The 27,102-nt window shown below is 43.0% G+C and overlaps 1 protein-coding gene, 1 long non-coding RNA gene and 1 other non-coding gene across 4 annotated transcripts in view; 2 read left to right on the top strand and 1 right to left on the bottom strand.

Annotated features, from left to right (window-relative positions):
• Positions 1 to 15,199, top strand: part of OCM2 (oncomodulin 2) — a 28,708-nt gene extending 13,509 nt beyond the window's left edge. Inside the window, exons 3-8 of one of the 2 annotated variants that reach the window (XM_081552912.1) lie at positions 11,420 to 11,505; positions 12,136 to 12,203; positions 12,475 to 12,612; positions 12,823 to 12,955; positions 13,401 to 13,510; positions 14,919 to 15,199. In XM_081552912.1, coding sequence (XP_081409038.1) covers positions 12,143 to 12,203; positions 12,475 to 12,612; positions 12,823 to 12,955; positions 13,401 to 13,510; positions 14,919 to 14,944 — 468 coding nt within the window. In that variant the 5' untranslated portion in view covers positions 11,420 to 11,505; positions 12,136 to 12,142 and the 3' untranslated portion in view covers positions 14,945 to 15,199. The remainder of the gene's footprint in view (positions 1 to 11,419; positions 11,506 to 12,135; positions 12,204 to 12,474; positions 12,613 to 12,822; positions 12,956 to 13,400; positions 13,511 to 14,918) is intronic. The other variant, XM_081552913.1, reaches the window with a different exon arrangement.
• LOC145533645 (U6 spliceosomal RNA) lies at positions 8,578 to 8,684 on the top strand. The gene has a single exon (XR_014074225.1). It is a non-coding gene; the product is annotated as a U6 spliceosomal RNA (small nuclear RNA).
• A 3,006-nt stretch (positions 15,200 to 18,205) lies between the features above and the next one.
• On the bottom strand, positions 18,206 to 27,100 carry LOC145531151 (uncharacterized). The gene is made up of 2 exons (XR_014072229.1): positions 27,021 to 27,100; positions 18,206 to 19,846 (listed from the first exon to the last, which is right to left on the bottom strand). It is a non-coding gene; the product is annotated as an uncharacterized LOC145531151 (long non-coding RNA).
• Positions 27,101 to 27,102: the final 2 nt, after the last annotated feature.

The raw sequence follows: 27,102 nt of genomic DNA, 5'->3' as shown, positions 1-27,102 counted from the left end.
CCCAGCTGGTGTCGCAGAGAGCTGCTCATGGTGGAGAACACCCAGCACACACATCTGGTGTCAGAAGTGCTGTGAGCGGGCTCAGAAGGTGAGCGTTAAGGAGACACACAGGAGAGGATGCCATGGCGGTAATCGCAGGCTGTTCAAGACGGGAGCACGGTCCACGGACTCCGAGGGTGCGGGTGGACCAGGAAGATGTGAGCACGCCTCAATGTCAGCATTTTCTTCCTACAGTGCTCCTCAAAACCCGAGAAGACCCCGGCAAAGGTTAATGTGCAAATAAACTAGGATTGATGTTTGCCATCAATTCCACTGAGTCATTAAAGCAAATCTCAAAGAGGGAAAAAAAGACATAAGAAGTGCTGTCATCTTTGGGGTTATTTAAGGCATGAGATGGGCAGGCAGAGAGGAGGAATTGTCCTCTCCTGCAGTATTTGGGTGAAAAATGCTGTGGCTTATACTGTCCTCTGAGAGCCAGTGAGAAGGCTGGGCGTAGGGGTACAGGGGGTCCTGAAGGCAACAAGGGGTCTAAGGACACTTAGAATGCCAGCTGGATCATTACTGAAGCCTGGAGCGATGGATCCAATGTTCCAAACACGGAATACAGTCCTAACAGAAAGCTGGAGGAAGAACCCAGAGGTAAGAGGAACTAAAACCCAGGAAACATCAGTGTTCTCACAAGTGGGAACCCTTTCCCGAACCTGCACTTTCTACAAGGCCACTGGCAGCCGGCATCTTAAAGAAAATTCCTGGGACTTCCCTGGCAGTCCAGTGGTTAAGACAAGTGAACCATAGCTGTGGCTTCTTGTTTGTTTTTAATATTTTTGGCAGAGGAGACGGACATTTGCAAAGTTCTTTTAAAAACAACAACAACAACAACACCTTTTGTATTTCCTTATTTATTCGCTGGGACATGCGGGCTTGTCTTGTTGCCCCTGGACTCTAGAGCTCGAGGGTTCAGTAGGTGCAGTGAACTCTCTAGTTGTGGCACGCGGGCTTAGTTGTTTCACGGCAAGTGGGATCTTAGTCTTTGACCAGGGATCAAACCCACATCCCCTTCACTGGAAGGCAGTTTCTCAACCTCTGGACCACAGGGAAAGTACCTGCAGAGTTCTTTATACATTCTCATAGCAGCCTCTCCATTGACTGCGGCCAGGACAGGCCCTCCTGAATAAGGATCATCTCACTGGGACTCTGCTCTCTGAGTCTGACAAAAGCAGCAGGTAGTCCAGCCAGTTTAGAAAGAGCAGGGAGACAGGAAGATTTCAGTAGGAAGATAACGGCTGGCCCATTCTCTGAAATTCAGCTTAGTTTCCTCATCTGTAAGGAAACATGAATACCTGACTTTTGGGAACATTCTGAGCTGTGAGATACACAAGGGTTTAACACACATTTTAAGTGGATAGGCTGTGTATGGCTTTTTGCAAGAGCAAAATAGGAAAAACATGAAAAATTACTAACTTTTATTATTTTACATGTCAGTATTGCTGGGTCAACAATGTTGTTGTTTAGTTGCTCAGTCGTGTCCGACTCTTTGTGACCCCATGGACTGCAGCCCACCAGGCTCCTCTGTCCATGGGATTTCCCAGGCAAGAATACAGGAGTGGGTTCATATTTCCTTCTCCACGGGATTTTCCCAACCCAGGGGTCAAGCCTGCATCTCCTGCACTGGCAAATAGATTCTTTACCACTGAGCCACCTGGGAAGCCCCAACAATGTTTGGATAAATAATAAAACAGTGACATACACAATTCATAAATTGTTATATTTTAAACACACAAAGTTTGTTTTTCTTTCTTTCTTTTTAGCAAACACTTTGTAATTTTATAATAATATTTCTACACAATATTCTACTGCAATAATAAGCTCAGGGACTAAAAATTAAAATGCAGTTATATTCAAAGTATGATGTTTGAATATATTTTCATCAAAAACATATAATAAAGGTAAAACATTTAAAAATCAAAATTATTTGTGTATGTTTTCACAAAATTGTTTTCTTCTGAAGCAAAGTCAGCTAGGAATAAATGGTAAAATATGAACTATAGTTAACAAAAACCAAAATTTTAATCAAAATGATTTAAATAAAATGAAAGTGTTTAATGTGTTAAAATACTCACAGAATTTCATTAAACCTTACTAAATTCTTCTAAACAGGAAATAGTTTACAATTCAATCCTCCCTCCTCCCCAGTCTCTGGGATCAGGAGTGACACAGACTCCGTATCTCTGGGCACAGTTGTCTTGTTTTGAGGACACGGAGCAAGAGATGTGAAGAAGTTTTTCCCTGGGGCCTGAGCTGTGTTAGCCGGGCAAGTGGATGCTCAGTGACACGTCACCCGGGCTCACATGGCAGGAGGGCCTGGGTTTCCCTCTCTTCTCCTCTCTCCTTTCTCCTCCCCTTCTTATCTGTATTTAACCTTCACACACACACACACACACACACACACACACACACACACACACACACCCCACACTACATACAAGCCAGGCTAGTGACTTGTTCATTCATTTACTGAAAGTGCCACAGTCTTGCCAGGTATCACATGAGTGCTAACAATCCTAAGAGTAGTCCAGATACTTGTTATGCTAAGTCAAGCTATCCTGATGTGATCATATCTTAAAGTACTATATCCTGTCTTGCTCTTAGAAATCCCCCAAGTACATATATACAGTGGAATAATTGTCGTTTAGTTGCTCAGTCATGTCTGACTTTTGCAACCCCATGAATAGTAGCCCATCAGGCTCCTCTGTCCATGGGATTTCCCAGGCAAGAATATTGGAGCAGATTGCCATTTTCTTCTCCAGGGATCTTCCCAATCCAGGGATTGAACCTGCATCTCCTGCATTGGCAGGTGGTTTCTTTACCACTGAGCCACTTGGAGAGCCACAATGGAATACTACCCAGTCATGAAAAAGAACAAGAAATGCCATTGGCAACAACATGGATACAACTAGAGATTATCATACTAAGGGAAGTAAGTCAGAGAGAGAAAGACAAATACCATATGATATCACTTATATGTGAAACCTCAAATATAACTCAAATTAACTTATCTAAGAAACAGAAGCAGAACCACGGACATAGAGAACAGACCTGTGGTTGCCAAGGGGGAGGGTTGGGGGAAGGATGCACTGGGAGCTTGGGGGTAGCAGATGTAAGCTATTATATATAGAATGGATAAACAAAAAGGTCTTACTGTATATAGCACAGGGAATTATATTCTATATCCTGTGATGAACCATAATGGAAAAAATATTTTTAAAAAAGAATGCATAAAAAAAAAAAAAAAAAAGAATGCATATATGTATAACCGAATCACTTTGCTATATAGCAGAAATTAACACAACACTGTAAATCAACTATAATTTTTAAAAAAAGAAAGAAATTCTCCCTAAGGAAACAGGTCCAAACCACACTAGCCCTGGATCTTAAGTGAATTATCAAGGGGAACAGGTGGGTGGGCTTCCCTGGTGACTCAACGGTATTTGCAGCATGTGGGATCTAGTTCCCTGAACAGGGATTGAACCCAGGACGTCTGCACTGGGAGCATGGAGTCTTAGCCACAGGACCACCAGGGAAGTCTCTGGATGTTGTTTAACTTAAGACTTCAGATTCCCACTTGGCCCACCTTACAGCTAGTCATGTACCCAGATGAGGCCAGGCCCTCTGTTCTCCACTGCTGGAGCCCCTGGGGCTAGTAAGAGCCAGGTCCTGAGGACTGAAGATGAACCAGACACACACACAGCCCCTACTTCTCAGGAGATTCCAAGAAAACAGTAAACCGAATAAATTCAGACCATGGTAAGCATTCTCGAGAAACAAAACACAGAGTGGTGAGATTAATGGGGCTGTCAGGGAGGAAAAAAATGTTTTCTTCCAATCTCTTAGGTTCGGTTCATGCGGCCTGTGAATTAAACTGACAAAAGACAGGTTGACAGGAGTTCACCTGCATGGGAGTTTACAGGAAAGAAGTGACACTCAGAGAAGCAATTAAGCTTGGGGGGTTACGTACCATTTTAACAAAGAATGCTGAATTCTGGAGAAGTGGCTAGACAAAGGAAAGGTGGTTTAGGCTTCCTGGGGTAATAGACCATGAGGAAGTGACTGGGAAATACATGGAGAACTAATGGAAGATAAGGGTTCTTTTAGAAAGGTCTGTTTATGCAGACTCCTCTTGGCATCAGCTCTCTACCTTTAAAAAATTATTTATTTATTTGGCCTCGCTTGGTCTTAGTTAGATTCACACTTGAATGGTCAGAGCACATATGAAAACAGAACTCAGAACTCTGATCCACCATCTGCAGCAACCACCCAGTGGAAGCCAACCTGTAAGTCAGATTTGTAGCAAATGAGACCACTATCTCCAGCAAGTAATCCAGGAAGCCAAACGAACGCTTGTAACAACTGGCCCAAAACAGTGGAGACTGGATTAAAACTGATAGCTTACTTCACTTTGGCCCTTGCTTCCAACTTAGGACCAACCAGAAAGCCAAATACGCTCCCGACACACTCACATAGGATGCTCAGCTTCTATCAGCCAGGCTCCGGCTGCTCCAAGCTGCCAGCCTCCTATCAGAGCATACCTGAGTCTTCCTCTTTTTCCACTGTCAAACCTTCCTGCTCCTCTGCCTGCCTTTGGGGCCCTGCCAAAGACAAGAGATGGTGCCTCCCTTGCTGCAGGATGCTCTGAACAAATAGCCCTTGCCTGTACTCATTTTGTTGACATCCACATGGGGAAACAGATTTGAGCAGACACAGACTCTGACCCTCCTCGCGTGCATCTTACTTCCCAGAGGGCAAGAAACACGATTCAAGTGACCACAGCAAGTAGGACCAGCAGCTGTGATTTTGCTGCTGAGAGAAGCACGGTGGTTCAACCGCCTGTGAAGTCGGGTGTGACCTACTCTGCGAGTCTGGGACGGCTTCCTGAAAGAGGTAACACTTGAGCAGAGCTATAAAGGCTGTGTGTGTGAGACATCTAAAGGTGAGAGGAAGGAGAAGGGTGTTCCAGGCAAAGGCAACAGTATAACAAGGCCATGGTTGGTGGAAGAGTGGGTAACTTGAGGGTCTGATGTGGGAGACGGTGTGAGATGAGGCTGGAGAAGTCTGCAGGGAACGGATCAGGAAGGGTCTTCAAGGCCGTGGGAAGGACTTTTGTCTTTATTCCAAGAGCAAGTGGAATCCAGAGAAGGGCTTGTGGTTTGGCAGACGAGGTCAGGGGGAAGGGGCAGAGGGGACCCATACGCTTTGTGTTTTAGGTTGAATCGTGTCCCCCTAAAAGATATGCTGAAGTCCTAACCCGCATACCTCATACAGTGACTTGTTTAGAAAAAAGGTCACGGCAGGTGTGTCATTAGTTAAGATGCGATCATACCACAGTCGGGTGGGCATTTGATCCATTACGACTGGTGTCTCTGTAAGAAGAGGACACAAAGGGGGAAGATGCCAATACGATGACGGAGGCAGACACCAGAGAGATGCAGCTGCAAGCCAAGGAGTGCGGAGGACTGTCCGCAAATACCAGAGGCTGGAAGAGGCAGGCAAGGATCCTTCGTCAGAGCCTTCAAGGGAAGCAGGGCTCTGCTGTGATTTGGGCTTCTGGCCTCCAGAACTTGAGACAACAGATTTTAAAGCCACACAGTCCATTAGGGCAGCCCTAGGGAACTAACACAGTTAGGTTTTTGGAAAGATCCACCGAGTGAGGCTGGAAGGGGAGCCCAAGCGGATGAGGGTTGGCCTGTTAGGAGTCCTCTGCAGCTGTTCCCAAAGAAATGACGGAGGCTAGGATGAGGGTGTGAAAGTGGGGCATGGAGAGAAGATGAAGCTGAGAAATGTAAGGAGGTGACATCATTGAGAGAGGATGGAAGTCAATTGTGCTTTTATCTACAGCAACACACACACTGAACAGAAGGCCTCAGACACTTCCGAGAAGTTAGTTACCAGTAAGATTGGGGTTGGGCATAGGTGGTGATGACACCTGGGTCAGGCCGATGTGGCTGGAAAGAGCTTACAGAGCTACAAAATCAGCAGGTGTGTGGGCTCCGAGGAGGGGAAGTCTGTGGGATAAATAGCCCCATCAGGGATCTGGATAGAAACCAGTGACTGGGGACAGCATCAAACATCTGAGAGAGAAGTGTGATCTGACAGTCGGGGGCCGTGGCAGAAGCAAAGCCCGAACACACAGCCTGGACGGAGTCAGGAAGTGCTCTGCTCCCTGCTGCCAGTCTTCCCATTGCAGACAGTGCTAGTCGATCCCAGCACCCATTCCCTCCATTCTGGGAAGTCCCTGCCAATCGAGTGGAACGGATACACAAATGAAATACTCTTGCAATTGCAGGATGGGGTGGGATTCACCAGGGGACACTGAGACCCCTCTGGACACTTGCAGACCTGCACTTGGCCACGTGATCCTTGGAGGAACTCTGAGAAGTTGATGGAGCAGGTATTTGCATTACTCCTACTTCCCAAAAGGGGAAACTGGAGTGCAGAGTCACATGGCTAATAAAGGACAGATGTGGGCTCAAATCAAGGTCTATTTCCAATGCTTCTTTCTTCTCTTTCATGGGAATTGGTGACCAAAATAAGGAAGACTACTGAATCAACACTTTTTATTGTGGTAAAATATACATAACATAAACTGTACCATTTTAACTATTTTAAGTATACAGTTCTGTGGTTTCAAGTACATCCACACTGTTTTACAACTACCAACCACCATCCACCTCCAGAATGTTTTCAGCTTCCCAAACTGAATCTCTGTCCCCATTAAACACTACTTCCCTTTTCCCCCTCTCCTGGTGGTTACCCTTCTATTTTCTGACTCCAGGATTCTGACTACTCCCAAGTGGCACTAGTGGTAAAGAACCTACCTGCCAATGCAGGAGATGCAAGAGACGCACATTCAATTGCTGAGTGAGGAAGAGTCCCTGTAAAAGGGAATGGCAAACCACTCCAGTATTCTTGTCTGTAAAATCCCATGGACAGAGGAGCCTGGCAGGCTACAGTCCATGTGATCACAAAGAGTCGGACACAACTGGGCACTAATTGAAGCACCTAAGAGTTGTGAAATCATACAGTCTTTGTCCTTCTGTGTGAATCAACATTTTGATCCCCAGATTGCACGTAGTGGAATTCAGGTCAGAATCCTGGTTACATTCTTGATTCAGACATCATTTACTGGATCTCTGTTTATCTTTACGTTCTATCAGAAAAACAGCATGAATATCTAAACTGTTTAACCCATATGCTGTTTTCATTTAAATGAGAAGATTTTTTAAAATGTCTTTCTCTCTATGGACAGTTGTAAACCCTTGCACAGAAAGAAACAACTCAGCCAGTTTCTATGGCAACTTAATGTCAGCAACCTAATTTCTTAAGACTTATTTTCAGAAACTGTTTTTTTTTTTAAGACTGGGGCAAGTGGATGGTGTCTGGTAATCTTATTTTCAGGTTCTTTTTGCTGTTTTTATATATCTATTCATCACATAATTTCCAGGCACCTAACTAGGCCAGGCACTGTGCTAGGCATTTGGGGCAACATCATATGGGCAAGACAGAAATGGCACTGACCTAAGGTTTGGTAATTTAAGAGATGCTGTAGGGACATAAAAAATACAGTTGTGGTTACCAGAGGAGAAAAGGGGGGAGGGATGAATTAGGAGTTTGGGATTAACCTATATACATTACTATATATAAAACAGGTAAACAACAAGGACCTATTGTAGCACAGGGAACCCTACTCAATATTTTGTAATAACCTATAAGAAAAACAACATGAAAAATAATGTATGTATGCACATATAAATATGAATCACTTTGCTGTACACCTGAAACTAATACAGCATTGTAAATCAACTATATTTCAATAAAAAATAAAAATTTTATGCAAAAAAAAAATGCTGTAGGTGTTCCTGAGAGAAACTTTTCATTGATAACACTAGCAAAAGAAGAGGCATAGAAGCAGGGAGGAAATTGAAGATGGCTGTCCAGATTGTACCCCCAGGTAAGAGTCCTGAGATCCTTCTCTAAAAAAACACTGAATAATTATGATTGCAACATGGGATCAGTTTTGACTTTAAAACACTTGAATTCAGCCTTCAAAAAAGAAGCATATGACATGTCATATGCTACCACATGGATGACCCCCAAGGGCATTTTGCTAAGTGAAAGAGACCAGTCACAGAAAGACAACGACTACACGATTCCACTTATAAGGAGCATCTAAAGTGGTCAACTCTTAGAGACAGAAAGTAGCATAGTGGTCGCCAGGGGCTGAGGGAGGAGCATAGAGTGTTCTTAATCAGTGGGTACAGAGTTCAGTTTTGTCAGATGAAAAAGTTCTAGAGAGATGTCCCTGGCAGTCCAGTGGCTAAGATTCCTCACTTCCACTGCAAGGGGCTTGGGTTCAATCCCTGGTCTGGGAAGTAAGATCCTAAGTGCTGCGGCACAGCAAAAAAAAAGAAAAGAAGTTCTAGAGATCTGCTGTCCAACCATGGACACATTCTAGAGATTTGTTGTCCAACCATCTACACGTAGTTAACGTTACTATGTGTACACTTAAAAATGGTTAAGACGGTGCTCGCTTTAGCAGCACATATACTAAAACTGGAACGATACAGAGAAGATTAGCATGGCCCCTGCGCAAGGATGACATGCAAATTCATGAAGTGTTCCATATTTTTTCTAAAGTTAAGACCAGAAACTATAAAACTCCTAGAGGAAAACATAGGCAAAACACTCTCTGACATAAATCACAGCAGGATTCTCTATGACCCACCTCCCAGAGTAACAAATAAAAGCAAAAATAAACAAATGGGACCTAATTAAACTTAAAAGCTTTTTCACAGCGAAGGAAGGTGAAAAGACAGCCTTCAGAATGGGAGAAAATAATAGCAAATGAAGCAACTGACAAAGAATTAATCTCAAAAATATACAAGCAGCTCCTGCAGCTCAATTCCAGAAAAATAAACGACCCAATCAAAAAATGGGCCAAAGAACTAAACAGACATTTTTCCAAAGAAGACATACAGATGGCTAACAACACATGAAAAGATGCTCAACATCACTCATCAGAGAAATGCAAATCAAAACCACAATGAGGTACCATCTCACACCGGTCAGAATAGTTGCTATCAAAAAGTTTACAAACAATAAATGCTGGAGAGAGTGCGGAGAAAAGGGAACCCTCTTACACGGTTGGTGGGAATGCAAACTAGTACAGCCACTATGGAGAACAGTGTGGAGGTTCCTTAAAAAACTGGAAATAGAACTGCCATACGGCCCAGCAATCTCACTGCTGGGCATACACACCAAGGAAACCAGAATTGAAAGAGACACGTGTACCCCAATGTTCATCACAGCACTGTTTACAATAGCCAGGACGTGGAAGCAACCTAGATGTCTACTGGCAGATGAATGGATAAGAAAGCAATGGTACATATACACAATGGAATATTACTCAGCTATTAAAAAGAATGCATTTGAATCGGTTCTAATGAGGTCAATGAAACTGGAGTCTATTATACAGAGTGAAGTAAGTCAGAAAGAAAGACACCAATACAGTATATTAATGCATATATACAGAATTTAGAAAGATGGTAACAATGACCCTATATGCAAGACAGCAAAAGAGGCACAGATGTAAAGAACAGACTTTTGGACTCTGTGGGAGAAGGCGAGGGTGGGATGATTTGAGAGAATGGCATTGAAACATGTATATTATCATATGTGAAATAGATCATCAGTCCAGGTTCGATGCATGAGACAGGGTGCTCAGGGCTGGTGCACTGGGATGACCCAGAGGGATGGGATGGGGAGGGAGGTGGGAGGGGGGTTCAGGATGGGGAACACATGTACACCCATGGCTGATTCATGTCAATGTATGGCAAAAAGCACTACAATATTGCAAAGTAATGAGCCTCCAATTAAAAAAATAAAAATTAAAAAAATGGTTAAGATGGTAAATTTTATGTTCTATGTTTTCTACCATAATTTTTTTTTTAGAAAATAGCACAGTGATGTCTATATAACGACTTTGTGGAAAGCCAAAAACCCCCAAAACAAAAACAAATCATGAGGTCCCAAGTCCTGGCCTCATATATTTTCTGCAAATTTTAGCTGTGGGGTTGGGAATGGGTAGTTATTTTCCTCTTTTTTGCCTTTTTAGTACGTGCAATTTAAAATACAGCTGAGAGCAACACGGATGCAACTAGATATTATCATACTAAGTGGAGTCAAAAAGAGCAAGACAAATACCATATGATTTTGCTTATATGTGGACTCTAAAATACGAGACAACTGAGGACTTCCTGGGTGTTTCAGTGGTTAAGACCCCGCCTGCCAACGCAGGGGACACGGGGTCAATCCCTTGTCGAGGAAGATCCCACATGCTCTGGGGCGACAGCCTGTGTGCCGCAGCTACTGAAGCCCATGCACTAGAGCCTGTGCTCCGCAACAAGAGAAGCCGCCATGATGAGAAGCCCGTGCACTGCGACCAAGAGCAGACCCTGCTCATCACTGCGACCAGAGAAAAGCCGCTCATGGCAAGGAAGACACGGCACAGCCCGAAAGATTAATTAACATCTTTAACAAAACATGACACAAATGAACCTATCTGTGAAACAGAAACAGAATCACGCTCATAGAGAACGCACTGATGGTTGCCAAGGATGAAGGAGCTGGAGGAAGGCTGGAGCGGGAGGTTGGGGTTAGCAGATGTAAGCTTTTATATACAGACTAGATAAACAACAAGGTCTTACTGTATAGCACATATTTAAGATCCTATGATAAACTGTAATGGAAAAGGAGATCAGAAAAGGATGTATATACAGGTATAACTGAATCACTTTGCTGCACAGCAGAAATTAACACAACATTGTAAACCAACTATACGTCAATCAAAAAAAAGTACAGCTGAGAAATGCCAAAGTCAAGACTTCTTTGGAAAGTCATCTAACCAGAGCTATCCCCCTGGCGGGACAAGCCTTTGTACCCATCTGACACTGACCCTGAGTCTGTCAGCCCTGGACTGAGGTCAGCCTCTCATATCTAAAGTTTCAGAGGCTGACAACAGACCTGCCTCCGGCAGCAGCCACTAACATCTGGGGGGGGGTGCTTTTCAATTGACAGAGCCCCCTCAGATGTGTTTACCTCGCTTCAACCACTGTCTCCTCTTTGCCAGGCCTCTGGTGTCTTGACACTTGGCCAGCAGGGTTGGTTTGCAAAATTGAAACCTTAGTTAAGGCTTGTTGAGGTTTGGTTTTGAAAACTGGCTGTTCCTACCCACATTCCTTTGAGATATAAATAGAAGAAGAAAAAAGGTTTAATTAGTAAAGCAAGACATCTGAGCTATGTCCACCTGATCCTTGAAAAGGAAATCTAAGAGGTTCTTCCTATCGCTTTTTCAATCCTATATAAGGTACGTCGTGAGGTAGCAAAAGCACATCTGTTTTTTGGCTCCTTCGGTTGTTTTTCCTGATTCTTCTTGGACGAAAATCTAAAACGGTGAGTAGCTGGTGGACCACCCAGATCCCAGACTCTTCTTTCCTACACACATTCATTTTAGGCTGGTGCATGTGGTGCTCAGATTCTTTTCCTGTGGAGTTGAAACATGGGTAGATTTTGATCTCTGGTAAACGGGTTTTTGATGTCTCTGATTCCCATCCTTCAGGACAGAAGGGCATCCCTTCCATAGAGGGTCTGCAAGTAGCCCAAGCTCTGTCCTTCCGTAAGTGAAACTTGCAACGTTGCTATTCTCTGGCCGGTGTATTAAAATGCCATTGCATTTGTAACACAGTCTACTTCTGAATGGCTTGTAGATGTCCGTGTGAGTGGTTGATGATGTAAATATAATTTTTTTTACAAGAAAGCAGCATTGAATCTTTCTTTAGTTTGTGTTTTTTAATTTCATCTTTGGCATATATTCAAGAGAGGACACTGAGACGAAGGGGGCTGGAATCTTTTCGGTATTTGGTTTTTATTTGGATATTATATCTTAGCTGGTCATATGCTTATTACATTTTAAAATTTCTCCAACAAATGTGCAGCTTCTGGGGGCCTGGGGGGGTGCACTCCCCCCAGACGTGCATGTTTCTGCTAGGCATTTACCACATCTCGATTATTCTGTGAGAACAGGTGGAAAATGAGCATCACAGATGTCCTCAGTGCCGACGACATTGCAGCAGCCCTGCAGGAGTGCCAAGGTAAAGCGGGAGTGAGGCAGTGGCGGGTTTCTCTCACATATTGGTAGCTCCTGAAAAGCTACAAAAATTAAAATGCAAACTGGCTGAAAGTGCATGGGAATCAGAGGAAGAACTTATTAGCTAGATAACTACATGATAGAAATAGGAGATCTGAGCATAGACTCCCTTTCTGTAAGGTGAAAGAAACTTACTAAACATGAAGAAAAAAAAAAGAGGAATCAGTGGATCCCCGTAGCCTGTTTGAATCCTATGACTGTATTTCTCTCACCAGTTAGACCAGTGGGGGTGCCATCTCGGATACACAGCCTGAATAAAGGGCACCAGGAAGCACAGAGGAGAGGAGGCCAGAGAAGGCGAGACGGACAAAGTCAAGTGCAGAGGGAAATCTGCGGAGGGGGAAAGGAGATGAGTATGAAGGCATATGGTCTTGGCTGCCTCAGAATCCAGACCCAGTCACAGCCCTTGGCTTTTAAAAAAAAAAGTTTTTTTTAAAAAGAGCATCCCTGTAGCTCAATAATGTTATGTAAAGTAGTTTTAACATCCTAAGTTGACATCACTTTGGTCCAGAGACAGAACGCAATCCAATGAGCATCAGAATAACCTATTCTCTATTTTTCAGATCCAGATACCTTTGAACCCCAAAAATTCTTCCAGACATCGGGCCTCGCTAAGATGTCGGCCAGTCAGGTGAAGGATGTTTTTCGTTTCATAGACAACGACCAGAGTGGGTACCTGGATGAAGAAGAGCTGAAGTGAGCTTTGTCCTAAGCCCGACCAGCACCCCAACATCGTTAGGTGGGGCGGGGGTGCAGAGGAGGCCAGTCTCCCCAGTATCTTTCAATGACCAGCTTTGGCGCTGGTCACTCAGTAGATTCTCATGAAAGAGAAGAACGTGAGTCAGTCGGCCACGCTGACTCGCAACACACTAAATACGGGCACCAGAGACCTCGGGGACAACAGGCCACCAGTCTCGGGAGTGCTCCTTGGCAAAGAGACTAACAGCAAACTTCTGAAAAAAATTTTAAACAAAACGTCCACTGGTCTCTACAATGAAGGAAACTTTTGCTTGCTAAGATCTTGACTGATTATTGTGGTTGCTGGGAACAGATGGTTTGCTTCAAGAGAAAAAGGAAGGGGCAAACGCAGGAATGTGTGCGGGTTTTAAAAACATTCCCCTCCATCGTTACTATCCTGTAGGTTTTTTCTCCAGAAGTTTGAGAGTGGTGCTAGAGAACTGACTGAGTCGGAAACCAAGTCTTTGATGGCAGCTGCGGACAATGACGGAGACGGGAAAATTGGGGCTGATGGTATGTTCACACCTGTACATGGCAGGAGAGATGAGCTCAGGCAGCATCCAGAGCAGGGGGTGAGGCCATGAGATCAGACAGACATGGGTTAAAATGCCCCTTCCTTCAGCTTGCTGAGCCTCAGTCTTTTCATCCATAAAAGTAACGTGAGGATGCAAATGATCTATGTCAAGACTCTGGCATGGGGATATACCATAGAACGTAGTCCCACTGATCACTGTCCATGAACCAGAAAATGCCCTTCACCTGACCAGGGTACTAGCTACTAGCCTGGCCCATTATTTGCAAGACACCCTGATGCGCCTGGAAAATAATGTTAGGAATCTCCAGCAGTGGGGTTTGAGTCTCTCTGAATAAGGAAGAATTGACATTCTCAAGTACGAATCATACCGAAGTATCTATTTGATTCTTTTGAGTAGGAAAGGATCTTAGCTTGCAAGGGTTTAAAGAAACAGGTTTTTCTGGACAATAGCATACCAAGGAGGCAATACTAAGATAACACATAAATCAATCACCATTTGTGCAGCCTTCTGTGTGCAGAGCCCTGTGTGCAAATTTCAGCATAACTGCATGTCTGTAGGATTATCTTCATCTGATTCTGTCATGTAACCACACGCTTTTTACCTACTTCGTGCATGTCAACTCAGGAGAACTTATGCGTGCTCCTTATGGTGGTACTAATTAAAGTGTAAAACTGCTACTTTAGATCCTTATCTTAAAAATCTACTCAAAATGATACCACTATCACTTACTATATGGGAGTTAATGCAGCCTATATAGATAGCTCAGAAAAATAGTTCAAGTAAGGGAAAATAGGTTTATTTAAACTTACTCATGAAAGACTTCAAACAAGCAAAGCTTATCAATAAATATAAAGCAAATCCCAGCTTTCAACTTCACTCTGTAGCATCCACACCTTATTATTATCTTTTAGTAACATAAATTTGGGGGCCCAGGTTAGGGTCCAGTAGAGAGAAGTTAGCTCAAAGTCCCAATCTATTAAGCGTTTCCTAAATATACAATAAGTAGCTACTGAACAGAAGATGGAAACCTCCCATTTCTGTCCCGAACTGACCAGACAAAAGGTTGAGTGAGCACAGGTATTGTGATGGGCTGCTACAATGAATTCACTTCTCGTCAAACAGAAATGACTGGATTGGCAAATCCTAACACAAGAGGCTCTGATGCAAAATTAAAGATGTTTGTTAGGTTAGATTAGGCGGGAAGACAGAACACTGCAGGCTGTCAGTGACACCTTTTCTTGTTTCTGTGCCCTTGGAGGGGGCCATGGCCATCATCTGACAATGTGCTTGGTTCTCTTTCCTCTTCAGAACTCTCACTGGCAGTAGCCTGTCTGTAAAGTGCCAAGCCTTCCCTGCTGACCCTGTTCTCACCTCTTCTGTTCTAGAATTCCAGGAAATGGTACATTCTTAAAGGGCCCAGACTGTGGAGCTAGAATCAGCTGGAAGGCCTCCAAAGCCCCAGGAATTGGGACACCCCACCTCCTCCCCCTAATTTATTAATTTCCCCTAGAATGCTTCTACAGTTTGCCCGCTGTGTTAGTGAGGTCATAAGACAGTCATTCGTGACTTTTTGGTGGTAGGTATGCCCTAATGACTCCTGTAAGGCCCTCAGCAGACAAAAATGCCTTAAAAAAAAAAATCACCCAATAAAGACACCTTTCTCATCATCTGCTGATGTGTGGGTGTGGTTTCTTCCTTCACGAGAGATGAAAGCAATTTGGAGACCGAGGGAAGAATTTTAGGAAGATTTCTGGTCTTAGTCGAGCACTAAGCCACGCGTACTTGCATTGTGCACAAACGCACAGGGAAAGGAAGTTGGGGAAAAAAGTCACAAATAAAGGGCATCATCAGGCTAGGATTTTCTCAGCAATTTATCTGAGTTTGAAACGCCTATGAATAGATTTTAGCCAGGAGAAAGTCACGCTTGCTTATGTGTTTTCTGCTACTGGGTGTTAGGTTGTTATAAGCGAGATTTATGTAAAAGCAAATAGTACAAGACAGAAAAAAGTGGAAGGCTACAACAGCCCTAAAGCTAAGGGAACCTGCAGTGCTGGTTGAGACAAGCAGACATATTTTCAAGCTGTTTTTTTTCCCCTAGGGAAACAGGCTGTCAGAGACTTGCTGGCTCTGACCAAGTCCCACCCTCCCACGTCACCTGCTTCCTCCTTCTCACTTCTCCTCTCTCCTTTCTTAGCCACTACTTTCCTGGCTCTCATTTGATACCACCTGAACCAATTACACCCAGAATTGTCCGAACATTCGAGGCGAGACTCGGGTTCCTGTTACAGGTCTTTCACTAGGGTGGGGCAACCTCAAGCCAGGAAGTTCTTCTTAGGCTGACTTCCAGGTGACAGGCTTGAGCTGTTCTCTCGGGCTGACCCCGCGGGTGAGGACTCCTGGGAGGAACTGAGGCACGTTCCCAGAGCGAGTGTACACGCTCACATTTCTTACCCCGATACCCAAGCTCACAGTGCCCTGGCCCCTCTTGGGTTTGCTGCCATCCTGCTGAGTGGCTTATCTACTTCAAACTCCTGTTTTTTGGAGGTTGTGGCAGAGCAGATTTTCAAAGTGTGGGCTATGTACTACAAGGGGCTCTCAAGGTGATTTTATGGGGGCAGGGACCAACACTCTTAAATGTGATAGCCATATCACATGTATGTGTATTTATTTTAATAGGTGTCAGAAAGATAAAAGTAGCACAAACTGGATTTTAATATCGCTGCTTTAAATAAGGCTACTAGACATTTGAAAGCATATTGAGGGACTTCCTTGATGGTTTAGCAGTCTAGAGGTTAAGACTCCAAACTCCCAATGCAGGGGGCACGGGTTCAATCACTGGTCGGGGAACTGGGATCCCGCACACCACACAGAGCGACCAAAGGGAAACAGGAAGTGTACTGATTTGAAGAACACTAAGTCATGCAGAGGAGCTTCCCTGGTGGCTTGGCGGTAAAGAAGCTGCCTGCAGCGCAAAAGATGCAGGAGACAGGAGCTCGATCTTTGGGTTGGGAAGATCCCCCGGAGGAGGGCACGGCCACCCACTCCAGTATTCTTGCTGTCCTGGCGGGCTATGGGCCGTGGGGTTGCAAAGAGTCGGACACAACTGAAACGACTGGGCACACACGCACACAAGCCGTGGAGAAAGGACAAAACCCATAAAGGCCGTCTTCAGGAGACTCAAGCGGGGGAAATCCAGCCCCCAAATGAGGCCCTCTTTGGGGGGGCCACAGAACGGAAGTGGCCCCTTCACGGCCGGCTCTCTTGCTCCCCGTCCCTGTGCACAGCTGTGCCCTCACGCTCCGCTCCTCCCCATCCCTCCTGGAAGGAATTGGGCTGCTTCCTCTGCACCTGTAGCTTCCCGAGGTGAGTGACAGTGTCTCCCAGGTACCAGCAAGAGGGCCTTCCAGGCCAATTCTGACACCCTCTGAGGCTTGACCCCTAAAACAATCCACATGCTGCCTTCACCATCACACCACGTGGACACGCTGATCCTCCTGACATTTCTGTTCACTCCACTGGCTCTCCCCAGGTAAGGGCTCTCATCCCAACAGTTCTGAAGGGAGAGTCTTTAAATAACTCAGTGTGATCATGTAGCCTTCTTCCCTCGGGCTCTGGACACCATATGCCTCGAAGAAACAAGGTGAATGATGATGCTTTTTAGACAATTTAACTGACTAAGCAATCCATCACCCATTGGAGTAGCAGAGGTAGCCTCACCCCAGCAAGGTAAAGACTGTGGGCTTCTCTCATTTCCTTTCTGTCAAGAGGGCATCCGTATGGAAATAATCACTGGAGGGGTTCTTTGGCACACCCAGGGGACTTCCCTGGTGGCTCAGATGGTAAACAAGCTGCCTGCCAATGCAGGAGACCTGGATTCAATCCCTGGGTCGGGAAGATTCCCTGGAAAAGGAAACGGCAGCCTACTGCAGTGTTCTTGCCTGGAGAATTCCATGGACAGAGGAACCTGGCAGGCTACAGTCCACAGGGTCACAAAGAGTCAGATACGACAGAGTGACTAACACCCACAGGGGACACTGTGCCATTGGGTCATACCCATGTTCTGAATGTCTTGGGGAAATTGTTTAGAGGATGGATGGATACAAAAGGATGAATTGCCACATTTTCCATACATAGAAAGTCAGTTATTCATGAACTGTGTTCATTCTACTGTTTCAAAGGGCTTCCCTGATGGCTCAGACAGTAAAGAATTCGCCTGCAATTCAGGAGTCGCGGGTTTGATCCCTGGGTCGGGAAGATCCCCTGGAGAAGGAAACGGCAACCCACTCCAGAATTCTGTGGATAGAGAAGCCTGGCAAGCCAGGGGTCGCAAGGAGTCAGACACAACTGAGAGACAAACTTTGCTTTGCTTTACTATTTCACAAGTATAATTCAAACTATTTTTGCCCATTTCAATTACATTACCTTTTCATTCTTCTAACCCAATCTTAGGAACTTAATTTCAAAGTCTCTGTCAATGGTAATAACTAGCAAACAAAAGGAGTCATCTCTCTGTATTTAACATCCAAAAGTGTCAGGTGGTACACTTAAATGAAACAATCTTTAGTGGTCTTTATTCATACCAATTTTTAACTGTGTTCTTCAGATCTGGGGTGTTTGGGGGAGGGGGTGGGTATTCCACTCTGCAGGTAATAACAACTCCAGGCATTTGGACACATTTGTGAATTAGCACTTTTTATTTTTGTAGTTATTTATCTAGGTTGAAATTTTGTAGAAACATTAGCGTTTCCAAATTTTAGCAGTAAGTATAATTTGAAAAGAAGAAAATGTTTTCAAAAATTACCCTAGTTTAGTCATTACATAAATACTGTACGAAGCAATTCATTTTTAAATGGGTCCTATTCAATACGTGCCTCATGGGAAAGAAAAAAGTGAAAGGACATACAGCAAAATGTTAACAGCCGTTCTCTCCAGCTGGTAGGATTACAGACCAGTGATATGAGCCTGGAGGCTTTTAAATGGGGGAGCATAGCAACTACAGAAAATGAAAATCAAACATAGGATTCACGCAACAACCCACCTCAAAAAAACATGTTCTCAGCAGTAGAGTGATGATATTTTGACTTTGAAATGAGGGCCCACATTGCCCACTAGGTCACAGAACTGAAAAACTTGGTGTCTGTTATTTTTCCTAATTGCTTATAAAACAGGGTGGCATCAGTGGCTTTAATTTGGACTCTTTTTACAATTATAATTTGAGTTTATAATTTAGTAGTCTATAATTGAATGGAATATGATCTCAAAGGCAGCTTTGTGAATGTGCTTAATTGTTGAGACTAAAGAAAATTACTAAAATACTTCTAATATTAGTTAGCATTTTGCTTCAGCTTCTGCACATTATGTTTATACAATTATTTTAACATACAGGTTTTTGTAGCTCTTTCCAGCTCAAACACAAAGTGTAGCAAAACAGTGAAGATGTGAAATATTTGTTGAATTGTTCAGGTTTACAAGCTACATAGTTAATTCTGCACAACAACTACAGTTTAATTTTGTGTAATGAGTACTTGGGAATCCAATTTCAAGCAAAAACCTATCTGGTATCTCTTCTGCCAATGTTAAGGTATGGTATTACTTTGCAAACACTTAAGAAGACAGATGAAATTGGAATCACCAAGATCATTTCCACCTGGCCTGTTAATTTATTCACTGGAAAGGCTATTCATTTACACAATGTTTTAACTGGTTTCAAAAAGTCAACTTTTTTTGGAAGGGAGTGGATTTTGAGACCATTTTTCTTAGGGGTTCTACAATGCATGTAAATAGAGTCACACCTTAAATTATAAGGTATTTCAAACGTACATCTCAGACTACAGAGATGTAGCAAACACCTGCATACCTACCACCTCACTGTATCAAACCTTGACAGGGACTGTTTGGTAGGTTTGTAATTTGTCATCTTGCTTAGGCTACAGGTACCCAGTTAGAGTGGGCAATAGGAGACATCCTCCTGCCTGGGATGTGAAGGGTGGGAGTGAAGCAGCCATGATACCGATGCTCTGGAGGTTGGTGTGGGAGTACCTTACCTGCTGGCTCCCCTCCATGGTGTGGGGATCTCGTTCTGTCCAAGCCCCAGGAGCATTTCCTTCGATGACAAAGAAACCCAGCTTTGGGAGCAGTGAGAGACTGATATAAGTTCCAGTCTGTTCCCAGGGGCTCCAGCCTGTCCTCACTCTCCTCTTTACATCCATCTTCCCTTCCTGCCTGTCTGCTCTGCAGAATTCAAGCTTCAGCATCAGATGCAGGCGAGAGCCTTATAGAGACTACTGAACCATGCTTCACTGGTTCATAATACCTGTAATACACATATTTGTATATATGATTGTATTTATTACATAATTGCATAATACCTGTAATTTATACCTGAAAATTACATTATATATAACATACATGTACATAAATATATATTTCCTAGATGATTCTCACTTTCCAATACTGATTTACAAACTGCCTCAGGTTTTTCACTTTTTAATAAAAGAATCCTTTACAAGTGGAAGATCCTTTACAAGTGATCACAGGAAGAGATGGAGATCAAGGGCAATTTTAACTGCAGGAGAGAGATGTACCCTCCGGATGAAGGTCACCTCGGAATGACAGGGTCTCTGCGCTCTAAGTCAACAAAAAAAAGGTCGATTACTTGACTCAGGGGCAGAACTATGCAGGAGGGAAGTCCATTTCTCCATCGTCTCTGTTCCCTACCTCCATTAATTCATCCATCAACACACTGTATCCTTTAAGGCAGGCACTGCACTGGACAACGGGAACAAGATGATGACTCTAATCGGGTCTGACCATCTACAAGCTCACTTTTCTTGTTAGCGGGGAGACAGACGTATGTGAGGACACATCCAGAACCTCCCACCCTGGAACTGTGACTTCTTACCTGGAACAATGCCTTAACTTAGTCCCTTGGAGTTTTGAACTCAGATTCTTTTTCCTTATCTTTATTGAGGTGTAACTGACATTTAAAATTGTGATATATTTAAAGAGTAGACCATGGTGATTTTACATATGCATATGTTATGGAAAGATTGCCACCAGTAAGAAACACATCCGTCACCTCACATTTAGGGTTTTTTTTTAATGAAAACACTTAATTCTACCTTGTTGGAAAATTTCAGTTATACAGTGTTATCAACTATAGTCGCCATGTTCACATTACAGCCTCAGATCTTATTCATCTTATAACTTCATTTATTTATTTATGGCTGTGCTGGGTCTTCGTGGTGGCATAAGGGCTTTCTCCAGTTGCAGCAAGCAGGGGCTACTCACTGCAGTGGCTTCTCCTGTTGCAGAGCACAGGCTGTAGGGCACGTGGGCTTCAGTAATCATGGTGCATGGGCTTTACTGGCCCATGGCACGTGGGATCTTCCCGGAGCAAGGATCAAACCCATGTCTCTTGCACTGGCAGATGAATTCTTAATCACTGGACCACCAGTGACGTTCCTTATTCATCTTATAAACAGAAGTCTCTAACTTTTATCAGCCTCTCCTTATTTCCTTCACCACCACTACTCCAGTCCCTGGCAACCATTATTCAACTTTCTGTTTCTATGAGTTCCATTTTTAAGGTTTCCTATAAAAGTGATACCACACACTATTTGTCTTTCTCTGTCTGGCTTATTTGACTTAGCATAATTAGGACTGATGCTGAAGCTGAAACTCCAATACTCTGGCCACCTGATGAGAAGAGCTGACTCATTTGAAAAGACCCTGATGCTGGAAAAGATTGAGGGCAGGAGGAGAAGAGGATGACAGAGGATGAGATGGTTGGATGGGATCACTGACTCAATGGACATGGGTTTGGGTGAACTCCTGGAGTTGGTGATGGACAGGGAGGCCTGGCGTGCTGCAGTTCATGGGGTCGCAAAGAGTGACTGAACTGAACTGAATTCCCTCGTTTCATCCGTGTTGATGCAAACGGAAGGACTTCTTTCTTTCTTATGGCTGAATAATATTCTATTGTGTACATATGTGTCACATTTTATTCACTCATCAATGGACACTTAGGTTGTTTCCACATCAGATACTGTGAATAATGCTGCAATGAACATGGGAGTACAGAAATCTCTTTCTGATAATTTCATTTCCTTTGGATATACACTCACAGTGGAATGGCTGAATGGTAGTTCAATTTTTAGGGTTTTTTTTTGTTTTTTTAGGAAACTCCATACTGTTTTCCATACTATCTGCACCAACTTACATTCCTACTCATAGCGCAGCGAGTTCCTTTTTCTCTACACCCTGGCCAGCATTTGCTCTCTCTTATTCTTTTCAAAACATAAACCTAACTGGTGTTAGGTGATATTGTGATTTTGATTTATATTTCCCTGTTTTTCTGTATCTATGAAAAATATCACTAGAATTTTGATCAGTAATGCACTGAATCTATAGATCATTTGGTAGCATGGACATTTTAGCAATATTAATTCTTCCAATCCACGGACACAGAATATCTTCCCATTTGTCTTCAATTTCTTTCACCAGTTTTATAGCTTTTAGTACACAGATCTTTCACCTTGGTTAAATTTATTCCTAAGTAGTTTATTTTTTTGATACTTATAAATAGGATTTTTTCTTAATTCCACTTTCTGGTATTTTATTGTCAGTGTATAGAAACACAACTTATTTTTGTGTATTGATATTATATGTTCTGCAACTTCACTGAATTTGTTTATTCTAACAGGTTTTTGGTGGAATCTTCAGGGTTTTCTACATATAGTATCATGTCATCTTCAGAAACAATTTTATTGCTTCCTTTATGACTTGGATACATTTATATTTCTTTTTGTTGCCTACTTGCTCAGGCTAGGACTTCCACAAGGATGTTGAATAAAAGCATTTTGAGTGGGCATCCGTGCCTTGTTCCTGATCTTAAAGGAAAAGCTTTAAGCATTTCACTGTTGAACATGATTGTGAGCTGTGGTTTTATCATTTATGGCCTTCATTATGTTGAGGTACATTCCTTCTATATCCCGTTTGTTGGGAGTTTTTAATCATAAAAGGATGATGAATTTTGTCAAATGCCTTTTCTCCATCTATTGCAATGATTATATGACTTTTACCCTTCATTTTGCTAATGTGGTATGTCACATTGATTTTGTGGATGCTGAACCATTCTTGCATCCCTGGAATAAATTCCACTTGATCATGGTATAAGATCATTTTAATGTACTGTTGAATTAAGTTTGCTAATATTTTGTTGAGTTTTTCTTTTTTCATATATGTCCAGCGGGGATATTGGCTGTCACTTTCTTTTCTTGTAGTATCTTTTCTGGTCAGGATAATGCTGGCTTTGTAAAATTTTAGAAGTGTTTCCCTCACTTCTATTTTTTGAAAGAGTTGGAAAGGATTTGTATTAATTCTTTAAATTTTGGTAAAATTTACCAGTGAAGCCATCTGATTCTAGGCTTTTGTGGTTGGGAGGTTTTGATTATTAATTCAATCTCCAAATGAGTAATTAGTCTGTTCAGATTCTCTATTTCTTCATGATTCAGTCTTTTTTTTTTTTTTCATGATTCAGTCTTGGTAGGCTATGTATTTCCAGTGACTTATCCATTTCTTCTAGGTTATATAACTTGTTGATGTAAAACAGTTCATAGTAGTTTCTTGTGACCCTTAGTACCTCTGAATTATCAGTTGTAATGTCTTCTCTTTCATTTCTGACTTTGAGTCCTCTTTCTTTTCCTTAGTTTAGCTAACAGTTTTTCAATCTTAATCATCTTTTCAAAAACACCAGCTCTTAGTTTCACTGATATTTTCTATTGTCTTTTTAGTATTTATCTCATTTATTTTCAGTATGACCTTTGTTATTTCCTTCCCTCTATTAAATTTGGGATTAGTTTGCTTTCTTTTCGTTCCTTCAGATTTAAAGTTAGGTTGTCTATTTGAAATCTTTGTTCTGATTGTAGGCATTTATTGCTATAAACTTCCCTCTTGAACTGTTTTTGCTGCATCCAATTAAGTTTTGGTACAGTATGTTCCCATCGTCATTTGTCTCAAGATTTCTTATTTCCCTTTTGATTTCTTCTTCGACCTGTTGGTCCTTCAAAAGCATGCTGTTTCATCTCCACGTATTTGTGAATTTTCCAGTTTTCTTCTTGTAACTGATTTCTAGTTTCATATCATTTGTCAGTGGAAAAGATGCTTGATATGATTTCAATCTTCTTAACTTTATTAAAACTTATTTGGTGGTATAATATATGATCTATCCTGGAAAATGTTTCATGTGTGTTTGAGAAGAATGAGTATTCTGTTGCTGTTGAATAGAATGTTCTCTGTATGTCTTTTCGGGTCATCTTGTCTAACATGCAGTTTAAGTCCAATGTTACCTTAATGATATTCTTTCAGGATACAAGACAGTGAAATTCATACAGTCAGAGCAGCCTACTCCCTTGGCACTGAGTCCAGGTATATACTCACTAGGAGTGCTCTCAAACCTATTTAAAAACTTTTTTTGACTATGTGCTGTGAAACTTGTGAGTAACCCTGTTGACTGTTAAAGCCAAGTAACATGGGGGCCCATTCCTTGGGGAGGTGTGTGTGTGTTAGTCACTCAGTCCTGTACAAATCTTTGCGACCCCATGGACTGTAGCCAGTCAGGTTCCTCTGCCCATGGAATTCTCCAGGCAAGAATGCTGGAGAGGGTTGCCATTCCCTTCTTCAGGGGTTCTTCCCAACCTAGGGATCGAACCCAGGTCTCCTGTACTGCAGACAGGTTTTTTTTACCATCTGGGTCCACCAGGGAAGCCCTGGTGGAGATTGCCTCCCAGCTGTATGGTGCTGTGCAGACGGTGAGGCTCAGACTTTCCTATCCATTTTGCTGTGGGTATTTTCTCATTCACCTCACATATGGGAGTCTCACCTCACATTTAGTTGGTCTCTGGATTTCTCTCAGATGAAATTGCTCTGTCTGTAGCTGTACAATCACTGTATTTGGGGAAGGAGGGAAGATCAGAAGCCTCCTACATCTCCATCTCGGTCCCCTGTTTCTGAGTTCACAAATTCTTTGTGCAAAAGATCTAATTCCTTTTTTTTTTTTTAATGATTTACATCTAATTTTCTATTTCTGTTACTGGACATAGATTTGAATCCCCGTCCTACTGGGAGACAAAATCATAATTTAGGACAATGTCAAGAATTCAGCCTCCTCTTCACCCTTATTTCCCTAGCTGACAGAAGAGGTGGGTAATGCAAGGCCCTGCATGGGAAAGGAGTATCTGGTGCTTAGTCCATACAAGTGACCATTGAGTCAACCTCAGTCCTCTCCAGTCTTCTGGACTTCAGTAGTGGGTCCACCTAGGCCACAGCTAGTTTCTCTTTGTTCTAATCTTACGGCCTTTCGGGTCTAGCTTTCTCTGAATTACTTCTGTGCACAAGTGAAACATTTAGTTGTTTCCTGCATCAAGTAGCACTTACTGCCTAGATGCCTAGACACTCATGTGGCCACAGCTATTCTACTGTTGATGCATTGCACTTGACACAGAGGGGCACTCTGCAAGACTTGCCACTTTCCCCATTCCACAAGGAACAAGATATACATCTACACCCTCTCTCCTCTGAGACCTCAAAACACATCTAAGTGTCTATCGTCATTACTCCACCCACCTCCCACCCATGCATACCCTATGACTGAAAAAGGAGGATGCATCACTATCTAAGCTTTCTTGCTTCCTTAGCTTTTGAAAAAAAGCATTCTGATTTCTGATTTTGTTTGGTTTATTTTGTTTTTATATCATCTCTCTCCTGTGGCGATCAATGCAACTGACTGACTGGGGCATAGAATGCAAAGTAAACAAGGAAGTAAAGACATGCTAGGGAGAATGCAATAAAATGTTATCTTACCAATTTTTATTGTAATTGTACTTTGCACATTACAAAGTACTTTCATTTGTGTCATCTAATGTAATATTTGCAGTTCTCCTTTGAGGTAGGTATTAATCTCATTTTTCAAAGGAAGAAACTGAGCTCAAAGAAGTTAAGTGATTAATCAAAGGTCATGTAAATGGCAAGTGACAAAATCAGAACTAAAATTCGGCTGTCCCTACCTAAGCCCCAGGCTCTTTCTACCACTCTTCCAAAAGCATTTGGTCTGAGACAAAGGAAGTAATTCTTTAACCTAGAGTTTTCAAATTATGCTCCCTGGAGCCCCAGGGTCCTGTACAAGTGCTTTAGGGTCCCTCAAGGAGACAGAGATGGAAGAGGGGCAGCTCTTGGAAAAGGCCAGTGGAAGGTTTTCTTAGGTCTCATTTCTACCACTCAGCCTCACATTCAACCAGAGTAGCTCTGTGTCTATTTTTTAGAAGTTCCCATGGACTTTGGGGCAATCAAAGGGAGAAAGGAGATTTTGCTACCTTAAAATTCTTTGAAAATCGTTACTGTCAAAACATATCTTTCTAACAAAAGACTGTCATACACTAAAGCAAGCTAGTTGAGGGAGTCTTCCAAGAGCAAGTAATGACAGCAATCTTGCTGAATAACGATTAAGGGCTGGGACTACTATACATACAATCACAGTCCCATTTTTTTTTTTTTTTTGCTGCACAGCTTGTAGGATCTTAATTCCCTGAACAGGGATTGAACCTGGGGCCAGGCAGTGAAAACACCAAGTCCTAACCACTGGACCAAAATGGAATTCCCACTCATTTTATTCTTAAAGTGAAATTCCTACTAGAAAAGCATTTACCATTAGTTATTTTACATATTAGACGCACAGACTGGAGACACCTTACATAATGGGTCCAAGGACTCCCGCCCAGGGAGTGACAGAGCTAGAGTAAGTATCCAGTTCAGTCTCAAGCACAAATTCCAACACCGCCTCCCTAAACATGAAGGTCTATTCTGTTAAGCTGGATAAGAGGTCCTATTTTCACACCTAATCTGTGAGAGACAAGACAACCTAAAATAAAGTCTTGAGTTTGGCCTTGCGGTCTGCTGCAAGGGCTTGAACTCCAAGTAACAAAAGTCACGAGCCGTTCCAGCTCCTACAGCCCACAGGCCTCCAAACCTAGTGAATCCCAAGGGCTGGCAAGGTCGATGCCCTGAGCTCCAAGGCCTGGGACTGGGCACTGTGCGGAGAAGGCCACGCTCTGGTCCCGCTTCGCCACACACCGCGCTCGCCACCTGCAGCTATCTTTCTCCCTTAAGGCAGAGAAGTCGCGAGAGGCACAAAGTCACCTGACGTCTCTCAAACGGGGATCTAAAAAGACCAACAAATATAGGGTGGGACCCTGTGGACGATGAAAACGGGCAAGCTACCTGACTGAATACACTACAACCCCAAACGTTGGGTCCTCCATTGCACCTTCACAATCCCTTTCACACAAAACAAGGCCCATTTCATTTTTCTTCAAACACGCAACCCCTGCCTTCAGCCAGGGCAGAAATCTGAGGGGGAAAAAAAAAAACACAAGACCAAAACGGCTTCACTTCCATTTAACTCTTATAGTACCGACAGAAGAAACACCTACCCAGAACACAAACAGGAACGAACCCACACGGGTGCGCCAGAAGGGGACGCTGGGCTGCGGATTCTTCTTCCGGGCCGGCGGC

Source organism: Giraffa tippelskirchi, chromosome 13, assembly GCF_054371585.1.
Source record: "Giraffa tippelskirchi isolate mGirTip1 chromosome 13, T2T-mGirTip1v1.2.pri, whole genome shotgun sequence".
Lineage (NCBI taxonomy): Eukaryota > Metazoa > Chordata > Mammalia > Artiodactyla > Giraffidae > Giraffa > Giraffa tippelskirchi.
This window is presented reverse-complemented; position numbering and strand designations above follow the sequence as displayed.